Source organism: Leptinotarsa decemlineata, unplaced genomic scaffold (genome assembly GCF_025532065.1).
Source record: "Leptinotarsa decemlineata unplaced genomic scaffold, Ldec_3_MD MMD2_tig00026336_RagTag_RagTag, whole genome shotgun sequence".
Lineage (NCBI taxonomy): Eukaryota > Metazoa > Arthropoda > Insecta > Coleoptera > Chrysomelidae > Leptinotarsa > Leptinotarsa decemlineata.
In genome coordinates, this window is record NW_027412692.1 from 13,458,904 (window position 1) to 13,473,074 (window position 14,171).

General features: G+C 35.8%; 1 protein-coding gene across 2 annotated transcripts in view; it reads right to left on the reverse strand.

Moving 5' to 3' along the window:
• Ndf (Nucleosome-destabilizing factor) overlaps nt 1–14,171 on the reverse strand; it is a 50,625-nt gene that overhangs the window by 764 nt on the left and 35,690 nt on the right. Inside the window, exons 8-9 of one of the 2 annotated variants that reach the window (XM_074183238.1) lie at nt 11,197–11,328; nt 4,109–4,690 (exon numbers count right to left, since the gene is read on the reverse strand). In XM_074183238.1, coding sequence (XP_074039339.1) covers nt 4,109–4,690; nt 11,197–11,328 — 714 coding nt within the window. Of the gene's footprint in view, nt 1–4,017; nt 4,691–11,196; nt 11,329–14,171 lie in introns of both variants that reach the window. The other variant, XM_023158477.2, reaches the window with a different exon arrangement.

Below are 14,171 nucleotides of genomic sequence, written 5' to 3' on the forward strand. Positions count from 1 at the left end.
CAATGGTAACGAAAACCAATTATAAGCAGAAGGGTATAAAGATGGAGACTAAGGCAAGTTGTTAGATTTTTGAACTCTTGTCACACACTAGACCTGTACCACTATTCTAAACGCGCATTTCACGAACCAACTTGGTGAAGCCTGAAGATAATCGAAAAATTAAAAAAAATGCAAAATGGTGTAGTAATATCTTTACGGTGTCATCAAAACAACAATTTTTGATTTGATATGTATATAATAATGATTTATTGTTTTGGCAATTAAGCCATTTTCCGTTTTACTACGAATTATTTATGTCTGTCTTCTAAAATTACATGACTGAAAATTTGCTAATATAGATATGAATCGACTTACCTGTTGATGAAAATTAATAATCCCATCCATGATAATAATAATAGAACTTACAGAATCAATTTCATTTGAGGCGCGTTTCGCTATATGGTAGCTTCATCAGTACATGAAATTATTCTATAGAGTCTCGTATATAACAGTAGGCAGACACAAAACTTAATTGGATTAATTCATCAGGTAAACTGTAAAAAAAACAATTACAATACAATATTACTTCTAGGAAAACATGAAATTTATAATTATGTCAATAATTACCATTTCATGAATGGTAAATGAATAACTTCTTGTTGGTCCTTTAAAAGAAAACATATTTTGGTTGGAAGGAAGAGAGGAAGAGCAAGGTCTGCTTATGTTGCGATTTGTCTGTAGCATTGTCAGAAATTGAATCCTGCCATTTGATAGGAGCGATTTTTGTTTGTATATATATATATATATATATATATATATATATATATATATATATATATATATATATATATATATATATATATTTTTCTCTGTATTTTGTTTCCTATCAATAAAAGCAATTATTATTATTTATAAATTATCTGTTTTCCCAGAAGTAATATTGTACTGCAATTGTTTTTTCAAAATCTTCCTGTTTTACCACAATTAATCAATTTATCTAATCAAGTTTTGTGCCTACCTACTGTTATATAATGAGTAGGTATGTGGAAATATCAAAATTTAAAATGTCAAACGAAAATTCCTAAAAACACTATTGTTAAGTTTTTTTTTTTAATATTTGCATACATCAATTCAACTTTATATCATGAAAATGAAGCTACTCATATTTGATTGTTAATTTAAAATATGGGGATTCGTATAAATTTTATAAATAAAAAAAATCAACAGAATGAATTACTTACCCAACTAGATTACAAAGAGAAAATTTATAGATTAATTAAGAAATATTATTTTTTTAATGAAGTTATTGGGTTGGGACATTTTGCACATACAGTAAAGAATATTTGAACTCTTAGCAGATCTTCACATTGCCGGGAAATATCATCTACTAGACGAATCTGCCTCAATCAATCTACATATAAGTTTCAATTTGTTACTATATACCAATAAGTAGATAAAATAAAACTTTTTCACCACATAATTTGAAAAATTTGCCAAGAAATGTTTCTGCCGAGTTTGCTGTTCACATTACAAAAAAAAATGTCAAGAAGAATTGATGAATTAGTTTGAAAAACTTCCATCTTTCTCGTCCAACGCTTCATGCTGGTATATTATATGATTTATTAGCATTTCTCGGATACCAAATCTAAGAATTTACAATATTCTCCATATTTTACGATTTCAAGAGTAACTATTACCATAATATAGATGAGTGCAAGTGTAAATAATAATTGATATCCAGAACTATTAGAGTTCCTCTGATCATGAAACTCAAAGCCGGTTGAATTTTTTACAAAATTATCATTTTATAGTGGAAAACATCCCTTGAAAAGTCACAGTAAATCCAAGAGAAACTTTCTTCATTTGTTGTCAAAGTAAATTTTCTCATTATCTCTGGAACTATGATCCGATTTCTTTTAACCAGTTTTTGGAATCTAATATTCTGCATTCAAATCATAAAATTTATGTATTTTGAAAATTGTTTAAAATTGGGAATTCTCATAACTATTATGAAGTGATTAACTTCACCTACAAACTCTCTCCACAAAAAAATTATGAAGATTTTTCAAAAAGTCACTCTTTTCAAAATAATCGGAGTGCAAAACAATTGAAATATCTAGAAAACAATAAAATATATGGAGAAACAGGCCTTTTCTGTTCATCGAGAAATATTCTACAGAAGAAAATGTTTCTTGCTGATTTTGCTCTTTGCTCCGTTAACGCCATCTCTGATGTGTGATCTGTACCAAGAAGCACCCTGGGTAGACGCAATGATCTGTTTCACAACTTAAACCACTGCCACTGTCAATTTTGTCTTAATATCTCAAGAGGCAATAAAATCCGAGTTCGTATTTAATTGTAGAAGAGGAGTATGGCAATGAGCGTGTCACTCAAAAAAAAAAGATTGAAAACAGCTCAACATAATTTTTTTCCAGCATAATATATTGGTTTCGGCATATTGGAGAAACCAAGTGAAGAAACGTCGGTTGTTTCACACCGATGGTGTCGTTGAAAAAAAAATTATGATTTTCGAGCTAAAAAGATATAAACCACTTTATTATGTATAAAGAAAACGTGAAACTAGATTCTATGGCGTATATTAAAATCCAAAAAAGCACTTCTCCCAATCACCAGAAATATAATACTCTAATCGAACCACGTTTCACCATATAAGTCGACGTCTTCAGGAGATTCATCTCTGGTGAATGAAGAAATTGACCAATTTTGACCTTATTATATATCCGAAAATATTGGCGATATTTCAGTTGCTATATTGTAAAAATATATAATGAATGAAACTCCGGTTATTTTGAAAATGGTGGTCATATGAAGAAAAGTTCAAAATTCTTTTGTCGGTCAGTGGGATCTAATTTTGTGTTTCAAAACTGGGTGTTTGTCGATACGGTACTTTTTATCTGCCATACTTCCACAACATGTGCAGATGGATAGCTATAGAAAAAACTGTGGAAAAAAAAGTGAAAATAATCACGATTTAATGAATGAGACGACTCATTTTATATGCAGCAAAGTTAAAACTTGAATACCAAATATTTGGGAATCGCTGACATGTAAAAAAAGCTAGAGACATTTTTTGGAGGGAATTTTATAATAAACACAGGATGATAATAATCCATTTTATCGTACTATTCATAGTTCCGAAGTTACTGAGGAAAAACCATCTCTTGGAACTTTGTTATCTCAACTAGATTTTCATGTATAAAGGAAACGAAATCTTCTTCTATTTGCACATACCAAGAATCAATATGTTGATAAAATCCCCAGTTTATAACATCTGTAAAATGTGTGATAGTTTCTATTCAGAATGAGATATTTTTGTTGTTCCACTTGGATGCTTCAAATATATAATTCGTAACAAGTTAATTTATAAGCAAGTATAATTACAATCTAATACAACCCATAAAAGTGAAATACAATGTTTCAACTCTCTGCACTTTGCCAATTCAATTATTATTCTATAGTATATGTTTTTTTGATTATTATATATGTATGTATCAGTGTTTGTATAATATACTCATTCATAGCTGTAAACTTCATTATATTTGTCTTGTAATTGGCGATTACTCCTGTTAGACCATAACCACCCCCCTTTTTTTTTGTGTTTTTTTTTTATAAAAGCTCACTCAGATTTATTCTATGACTTTTCGGGGCTTGTTCTCCACTATGAAGGTAAAGTAGGAAATTCAATCAGATAAAATAAAATCACATGACGATCTTCTCCAGCATCTAACAGTTCTGAATCATACATCAACAATGTGGGATCGATATGTTCAGAATTTGTAGATGACATCTACATGGGACCAAATTAAGCCACCGCCTCACGATTACGAATCTAAATTAGAATTTCACACCATTTTTTCAACTATTTACAAAGGAGCCAGGAGAAAATTAACCATAAAGAAACAACCTTCCCTCGAAGCCGCGGCGAAAACAACCGAACAAAAATTGCACAGTATGAAAAATCTCCGCACGTCGACCCAAGTCGAATATATATATATTAACAAAGAAAAAAGGGTTTACTTCTCGTCCACATTCGCTAATGCCTCGTTCTCATATATATACAAGAGGCGTCGTGTCCGTCATATCCTAACCTCCTCGCGTGTTTATATACCTCGTTCGCCGTCGACGTCATCAGCAGCGGCTGTTTCATTTGATCCGACAGATCCAACGCCAGCTTCATGTCCTTTTGCATGTGCTCGATCGCCTGTTCGACGTGCTTGAATTCTTTCTTCGCGATAAGGTCGGCTTTGTTGGTCATATAGTCGCAAGCCAGATTGGTCAAGTTGAAGATGTTCAGCACGTCCTTGGAGGAGATTCCGCATCTGTCAGCGAGAGCCAAACCCTCGGCCAGTCCGACCAGCGCCACGCCCTTCATCAGCTGCAGGATCAGGTTGGTTTTGGTGGCATAGCCGACGTCGCCTAGGAAGAAGGCCGTCTTGCCCATTGCTTTGAAGCAGGACTGGCAATCGAAGAAGAGCGACTTGTCGCCGGCGGCCAGGACCACTAGACTGCCTTCGTTGGCTTCGGATTTGCTGCCTTGCACTTGGGCCTCGAGGTATCGGCCGCCCTTGTTCTTGATGATCTCGCAGATGTCTTTGGAAGTTTGCGGATCGATGCCGGTCATCTCTACGTAGCCTTTGCCTTCGAGGATGTCGCCATCGCGACCGGCGACGCCGCAGTTGCCGACGACGTTCTGAAACAAAGAAATTCGTTGGTTTGGTTTTTCTGTTTCTCAAAGAAAGGACAATATTTATAAAAACAGGGAGTATTCATCAACGTTGCTTGGGAAAGTACACGAGATATTGTTATTTATGTGTTCTCTTTCTTAAAGTGAAAAAAACTTACTTTGCTATACAGGGTATATCTCAAATTATGTCAGATGGTGATTCCTTGCCATATTTTATGAGAAAAAGTATATATGAACGTGTGTCCCAACACTCTTAACTTGCTTTGTCCCTTTTATTATCCACTCAAAAGTCTTTTTGCCGATTTTAATTAAACTAGGTGTTTCTTAACAATAACAAGGTTTTTTTTTCATGGAATTAGATTACGGGTAATAATTCCAGTGGAGTCACAGAGGTTACCTGGATATAAATATAAAATAAAATTCAATAAAACTTGCGAATATACAATAGATACATTATGTCTGTAACAGTCAGTTTCTTGCTATCCAATCTCAATTGTTAAACATTTTGAATTCACGAATTAAAAAGGATTTATTTAGCTCTAGTGGTGTCTCAAATTATAATATGCATGTATGTATATCTGTGTATCTCTACAAAGAGTTTCGCTTCTTTGATTGACTTATTTATTTTGTGGAAAATCATGTTCACTGAGGATACACTACAAAAACACACTTTTGTCCATTTTCCACGATATTTCCAGTCAACAATAAAGAAATATCGTGAAAAATGGACAAAAGTGTGTTTTTGTAGTGTATCCTCAGTCTACAAAGAGTGCAAAATAAATTTTAGAGCTATTGTTCTTTCAAGTAGGGTCTTCAAAAACAGAACCATGACTATTCGATTATATTACAAAAAATGGGGCTGAAACTATTGCAAACCAGAAGAATTCACGCAGATCTATGCTATGCATTGAAGCTGCTCAATGGACTGTTTTGTTGAATTTTCCTGAATTACTTGAATCTGTCAACATTTATATTCCGAACAGAATCTTAGACACAGCCATGTATCTGTATCTGCAGAGTAGGGAGGGTGAGTGTAAGCCCACGCACTTAGGCCACATCTGACCCATTGTACATCCTCCCGAGGAATTGTCCTACTAGGTCATCGTCCATCCTATCCTTTCCAGAAAGGTGGACATGTCACTGGGAAACATCTCCTTATATCAGCAGGTGTAGGCCAAGACTCGCCGAACAAACACTCGCTTATTGTCGATAACTTCGGGCACTCGCATAGGACATGTCCAGCAGTCTCATCTTCCTGTTCAGACATTCTGCATAGAGGTGTGTCTACTAACCCCATATTATGGAGATGTTTTCTTAGTTGACAGTGGCGAGTCAGAAATCCTACTGTCAAGCGCAGATTGTTCCTGGTCACCGCCAGATATTATTTCGGCGCCTGCTTCCCAGGGTCGCCCAGGGTGATTCTGGCAAGGTTGCATCCTTTGATTCCATCCCATCTCTTTAAGAATTTAGCATGGGTGTAATATTTGGCTAGTTCCGCAATTGTCGAAGTCATCAGGGCGTAGGTGCCACTGGGTCCTAAAATTCTTAACCCGGCCGCTTCCTTGGCTAAACAGTCGGCAATGCCGACTCCTGTCGTGTCCTTTAACCCACCTCAGGAAAATGTTATTATCTACCAAGGCTTTGGCTGAATCTTGGTGGCACTCTAGTACTAGCCCTGAGGTAACACGTTCTCTGTTCCAAGGCTAATATGGCTTGTCCGCTGTCAGTGCAGATTGCTATGTTTTTGCCAGAAATTACTTCCCTGGTTATTTCCTCTGTGGCGATTGAGATACCGGCCAGTTCTGTTTGGACCACGCTGGTATTTTTTCCCATTCCCCACTACACAGCCATGTATCTCATATACCCTTCCGTCATACAAATTATGACAAACACACCCTTGGAAAGAACCCTAAAGTTAGTGACACACCCTTGGAAAGAACCCTAAAGTTAGTGGGTGACGAAAACATCAGCATTTTCTGTGTCTCTTATAGTCGTTTTGAACAATCATTGAATAATTTAAGTTGGGAATTGTTTATATACGGTAGTAACAGTAAATAAAATGTTCTTTGGCAACACCGCTGACTAATGATTCTCCAGCGAGAAACTAAGAAACCACAATAGCTAAAACATTTCAATTCCAAATTAAAAATAGGCAATGAATTGGATACGTCAACCCCGTTTGGTGTAGTCTACAGTTTCTACAAAACAAAGACACATGGGCATGTGTCTCCAACTGGCGAGATTATCAGCAACAAATCGCCAACCCACAATCGCATCCTAACCGAGGACATCAGTAGATCAAAGTGGACGGTGTTGGCGAATCGATTAGATGAAATTGTCGTCATTATAACGGAAGTAAAGACGGTTTTCTCTTCGCTCATCGTCATCGCACTATTCACTTCCGTTTTGTTTCGCGCATAACCATACATACGGGTAGTGTTTAGTTGGGATACCTGACGGTCGAATTACCACCAAGGAGGTTCAACGAACTCGCAGCATATTTCGAGCAGTTTGGCTGTTAGATACTCAGAAGCTGAATATAATATATTAAAATTATTGAGAAGAGCGTGAAATTTATGTATGAACAGCGCGATGGCCGGCGGTTAGCTGTATTTTGGAAAATAAAAGGATTCATATCCTGAAAATTGACAAATATTGTTTTATCGAATGAGAATAATGGCGTTTCACCAAAAGTTTTTGATATAACGGGAGTTGTTACCAACTCCCTTAATTAAAATGTAAAACCCTGTATATTTTCACATTTTTGATGTGATTCCCCTATAAAATTCAAAAGTTTGATAGAATACATAACTAAGCTATTGTTTTGGTGAAATTCATGACACACATTTTTCGCTTGATGATGTGTTTCCATATGTTGCGTATTTCTACGCTGGCTTGGCTGAATAAGTTGTTCCTCTCTGTGCAAGATCTCAGCTTGGGACCACTCGATGTTGTGTTGATGGGTCCAAACCTGGTCTGCTATTCCTGATTTGCTGGTTTCCCCTCGCTGTGTGTGTTTCTTGTGCTCGGCAATGCGAACATTCAAAAGCCTCTTAGTTTCACCAATATAGGATTTTCCGCACTCACAGGGTATCTGGTGAATGCAATTCTTGGAATCGCAGTCCGCGTTTGGTGGCCTGGTTTTCGTGAGGCTGCTATGGATAGTGTTATCGGATCTGAAGCAGGTTCTGATGTTGTACTTGGAACCAATTCTTCTTATCCTCTCCGATAATCCTCTGATAAAGGGAAGTGCAAGCACTGGTTGTGACGGCATTTCTTCCTTGCGAGGCTCCTGCTGTCTTTAAGCCAAAGTATTTTCTATACCATCGCTTTGGAGTAGCCATTCCGGAGAGGATAAAAAGAATTGGTTCCAACCTGCTTCAGATCCGGTAATACTATACGTAGCAGCCTCACGAAAACCAGGCCACCAAACGCGGACTGCGATTCCAACAATTGCATTTACCGAATACCCTGTGAATGCGGAAAATCCTATATTGGTGAAACTAAGAGGCCATTGAATGTTCGCATTGCCGAGCACAAAAAACACACACAGCGAGGGGAAACCAGCAAATCAGGAATAGCAGACCATGTTTGGACCCATCAATATAACATCGAGTGGTCCCAAGCTGAGATCTTGCACAGAGAGGAACATTGGTTCAGGAGAAAATTCAAGGAAGCCGCATACATGTTGTCCAACAACGTATTCAGCCAAGCCAGCGTAGAAATACGCAACATATGGAAACCCATCATCAAGCGAAAAATAGCCAACTCCCGTCAAAACGGTCATCTCCCACGGAACCAGTGAAGCGGAAAATGGAAAGCAGGGATAAGTGAAAGTACTCCAACGACCTATAAATAGTCATCTCTCGGAGGAATTAGTCCAGTCATCACCCGAAGACGATTGTAGATACTAACAATCGAAACGTCGTGAACTAACGTGACTTGGAATCTCTCAACTTTTTATTTTTATTTTCTTTCTTCATTTCTTTATTTTTACTTATTTTTGTTCAATTGTTCTATTTTTACTTGTATTTTATTTGACTATTATCTCATTTCAGGTTTAATTTGGCTTAATATAATTGTTATTTTCAGCTATTCATTTTTAATTCTTCTTTTTTAGTTGTTTCAGGGATTTCAAATCATTTTATATAGTAGACAATGGAAGTCCGAGCTAGTGAAACATTGTCAATCACCTTCAAACAAACATTGCAAGTAATGTTTTGTAGACTATCGACCTGCTACGTTTCATAATCATTTCTAGTAACTATCTATCAATTATCAGTTATGAGTTTATCAATTTTTTCCTTATTAATTTACCTCTAATGAGAATGCAATTATTTCCCACGTGCACAAAAGAAATAATTGGGGTTCTCGTGTGTAGTTGTCAACACCGAATTTATTTGAGTAAAAATTCTTCTACCGATTGTCCTTCGCGATAAAAGTTGGTAGTGGACAGTTATCATCTCTCTTCATCGTTCGCGCATCTCAAAGGCATAGCTAAATTTGCCAAACAGCACTGATGTGTCTACAGTGTCTACCCATTTCCTATAGTTTCCTTATATGATGCGACAGTCCGTAGATATTCATAATGGCAAAGGGCTGTTACCTGCTGCATAATTAGTGCTGTGCAAACCTTTCAGTGGAAAGTCGATGGCTAAATTCAATAAGCCTCTAAATATCTCGAATATATTACCAAAATTCGGGGAAATTTTAGGATTGGTACGGATTATGGCCTATTCATTGTTTGCATTCGAACACGTCGATTTTTCGATGCTATTAAAGAAATCAATTTTGTTCATTTCAACTGACTAGTTATTCGTGTTATGGAAAGATAAATTTGAGAAAGGATCAAAGGATTACCGAGGAGTGAGCACAGTAAACCAGCATAGACTTTGAATGGCCGACAAAATCATCCCTAATCTTGGAGTTATTCATCCTCAAAAATGTAGACCAACATACTTGCAATTGAATTTTCACCAATTTCCACTTGAATCTCAAAATTTCGGCTTGAATTTCGAAATTTCGACTTGAATTTCGAAATTTCAACTTTAATATCGAAATTTTGACTTTAACCTAGAAATTTCGATTTTCTAAACCTAGTACTTGACTTTCAAAGTCGAAATTTCGACTTTGGACTAAAAATTTCGAGATATAAGTGGAAATTCCGACTTTGAATTCAAAAAATTTCTTGATTGAAGTCGAAATTTTGAGAGTGATGTTGAAATTTCGAAAATCAGTCGAAATTTTCTGCTCAATCTCGAAATTTCGATTTTAAACTGAAAATTTCGAGACTACAGTCAAAATTCTAAAACAAAGTCGAAATTTCGACATTAAAGTTGAAATTTCGAAATCGAGTAGAAATTTTCAGTTCAATATCAAAATTTCGACTTTAATCTAGAAATTTCGACTTTAAAATTAATGTACTAGATTCAGAAAATTTGAGATTAAAGTTGAAATTGAGTCGAAATTTTGAGTTCTATCTCGAAATTTCGACTTTAATTTTGAAATTTCAAGTTTGAACTCAAAATTTCAACTTTAAAATTAAAGTACTAGGTTGAGAAAGTCGAAATTTAAATGAAAATTTCGAAATTAAAGTAGACATTTCGATATTACAGCCAAAATTTCGAGATTACAGTCGAAATTTTGAGATTGAAGTCGAAATTTCGACTTTTAAATTCAAATACTAGATTCAAAAAGTCGAAATTTCAAGATTCAAGTTGAAATTGAGTCGAATTTTTCAGTTCAACCTCGAAATTTCTACTTTAATATCAAAATTTTAAAAATGTCGACTTTTAAATTCAGGTATTAGGTTAAGAAACCCGAAATTTGAGTGAAAATTTCAAAATTAAAGTCGAAATTTCGAAATTACAGTCAAAATTTTGAGATTCAAGTCGAAATTTTGATATTAAACTGAAAATTTCGATTCAATTTCTAAATTTCGACTTTAGACTCAAAAGTTCGAATATTACTGAAGTTTTTTCCCAAAACCAAATCGTTATTTTCAACACCTCGACACGTGTTTCGATCACCAAGTGATCACCTTCAAGAAGACGAGTTTTTTATCTACTTCTTGAAGATGATCACTTTGTTTGAAAATGTGCGTATAGGACGAAACTGCATTAACGTTAGTTACAAATAAAAGTGGTAAAAAACATAAAAATTTTCATTTCTCTTTTCATTATGATTTCCTACCACGTAGTAACGGTTACATCCATCAATTTATTAAACCTTTGACTTTGAATTTTTGACTCTAACCTCAAAATTTCGACTTTTAAATTCAAGTAATAGGTTTAGAAAGTCGAAATTTCGAGATTGAAGTCTGAATTTGGAAAAATCAAAGTCAAAATTTCGAGTTTCAAGTCAAGTCGAAATTTCGAGCTTGAAGTAGAAATTTCGATACTAAAGTCGGAAATACCAAGAAATAAATAACAAAAATAGATGTCCCTTACGAGCTTCCTACATAATAATAGTAGCATGCATATTCTATATAACAAAAAATGCTCTCTACTCACTTCTTTGGCGGCACGCGGATCTGTCACGCAGCTGAAGATTATGTCGGAGTTTTGCATAACGTCCCAAGGTGTTATGTACGTGTTCACAAGTCCAACCTTACGTGTATCCGCTTGTTCCTTTATTTCGTCGCACTGAAAAGAAAAAAAAAGAGTTACAACGGATTATTCCTTACATGTTGAACAATTATTGACATACGCAGGCTGCGCATAGTGAATAAATTACCAGAGGCGGAGCGGATAGAACAAGTTCTCGAGAAACAAATATAACAACAAACCGTATTTAACTTGGATTTACTCAAAAGCGATTAGCCTCAAGTATTTTTACTGCTTTTTGCGACAATAAGAAGACTCTATCTAGGAAAAATTAGCAAATAATAGTTCAATCGTAGGTTCCAGGAAACCTAGTACTTTGATATCAAATGAAAACCAAGTCAGGACAACTAAATATTGAGCGCTTCCAATTTTTGAATTATTTTGACCGATGGCATGGGTTATGTTAGGTTTGAGGACCGCTTTGGGCTCATTCGCATACACCTGTGAAACAAGAACACCCCACAACAAAAAATCCAACGGTGTCAAATCGCACGATCTCGGTGGCCAGTTCACATCTTCCCACGTGAGATGACCATGCCCTAAAATCGCTCATATCCAATGTGGCATGAGCTGTGTGGCACGTCCTGTTGAAACCACATGCCGTTGGTATCCAGATCATCCAATTCAGGCCAAAAGAAGTTGGTAATTATTGACCTAAAGTGCTCTAATAAAATTATTTCGATCGAATCGTCGTTAATAACAATTTCAACAGTTGGGCTGAACAAATTCGTGGAAAAACAAAGTTTTTTGATACAATTTGGTTTTATCGTTTTGATTCTGGTGCGAAATTATGGAGCCAAGTTTCATTCATGGTCACATATCGACGCATAAATTAGGGTTTTTTATTGTGGACCAACGGTTGATTTTCCTTGTACATAGTCCGAATAATGTTCATCAACCCAAGCCCCGATTTCAACAGTATTTTTTTTTCGACAAAAAGCAATGCTTTATCAACAGACGAAATTCATTTTTTATCCATTTTCTTCAAACTAATAAAAGTTTCTTCACTAAAAATGTTCTATCTCGCGAACTAGTAGTCCGACAGCTGTGAAATGTGTACACGTCTCATTTGAAGGTTAGGATTGACTAAAAATTATATAGATTTAATACTAGTACTGCCATCTGTGTGTTAGCCTACTGACTTTTAAGCCCAACAAGTATATACATTAAAAAGGAACTATTCATAGGTTTTCTTGGAAAAAAGCCTTTTTGGCTTTCTACTTTTCAATCATTCAACAAAAATTGCTGGAAACTTACAAAGTAACGAAGAACGAAAATAGATCATACACAGAAGTTTCTTTCAGACACGAACACGAATTTCAATTTGAACTAAGCTATAACGCTCATTGAGCTATGAATTCATTTTTTGTTTGAAAGTCGTTGACAATGTTTCGTGGTGTATTTTATCAGTTCGAACTTCCATTGTCTAATATGATATAAATTGATTTGAAATACCTGAAAAAATCTGTAAAAAAATTAAAAAAGGTTTAGCTGAAACATAACAACTATATTAAGCAAAAAAACTGAAATTACAATGAAATAAAATACAAGTAGCAACCAAAAGAAACTATTAACACGAGACGAAAATTAAAAAAGTATCAACAAGAAATGAAAATTAAAAGATTCCAAACCAAGTTGCTTCAGGACGTTTCGATTGAACCAGGATCTGAACCAGAAATCCAACCACCAACTAGGAAGGAATCATCAAGACTCTACTAGACCGTACTTTCGGGCTCTGTAATTCAAAAGAAGGTCTCGAAAAGGAACTAGGCATCATCAAAAATGACTTTCAACGAAATGGTTACTCCAGAGTGATGGTAGAACAGGCTTTAGCTAGCAGTCAGCAAGAGCTCCACAAGGAAGAGAAGCACCCACGACCAGTACTTGTACTTCCCTACATCAGAGGATTATCGGAAAGGACACGAAGGATTAGGTCCAAGTATGTCATCAGAACCTGCTTCAGATCTGGGAACACTATCCGTAGCAGTCTCATAAAAACCAGGCCACCAAACGCGGACTGCGATTCCAAGAAATGCATTTACAGCGAGGAGAAACCAGCAAATCAGGAATAGCAGAACACGTTTGGACTCATCAACATAACATGAAGTGGGCTCAAGCTGAAGTCATCCACAAAGAAGAACACTGGTTTAGGAGCCGCATATATCTTGTCCAACAACGCATTTAGCCAAGCTAGCGTAGAGATACGCAATATATGGAAACCTCTAATCAAGCAGAATACGACCAACTCCCGCCAAACGGCCAGCTTCCGCTAAAACCGATGAAGCGGAGAGAGGGAAGAGGGGCACTCGAATGACCTATAGTCAGATCTCGGAGGAATAAGTCCAGTTATCACCCGAAGACGATTGTGGATACAATCGAAACGTCGTGACGTAACTTGGTTTGAAATCTTTCAATTTTTAATTTTCATTTCTTGTTAATAATTTTTTAATTTTCAGCTCGTGTTAATAGTTTATTTGTTTTTGTTTGGTTGTTGCTTGTATTTTATTTCTTTGTAGTTTCAGTTTTTTTTTCTTGATATAGTTGTTATTTTTCAGCTAACCCTTTTTCAATTTTTTTTACAGATTCTTTCAGTTTTTTCAAAGAGTCTTGATGATTCCTCTCTTAGTCGATTGATGGTGGTTGGATTTCTGGTTCAGATACTGTCCTGTGTGAATGGGTTTTCGATATACAGATGTTTTCCATTTAGTGTCGGTCCTCTTCACCAATACGTCTAAGACAGGCAATTCGTTGTTGACTTCCGTTTCCATTGTGAAAGTGATGGAAGAACGTACGTTGTTGATGTGCTTCAGGAAAATGTCTAGTTCTGCATTCCCATGGTTCCATATCATGAAGGTGTCGTCTACGTATCGCAACCAGACTCG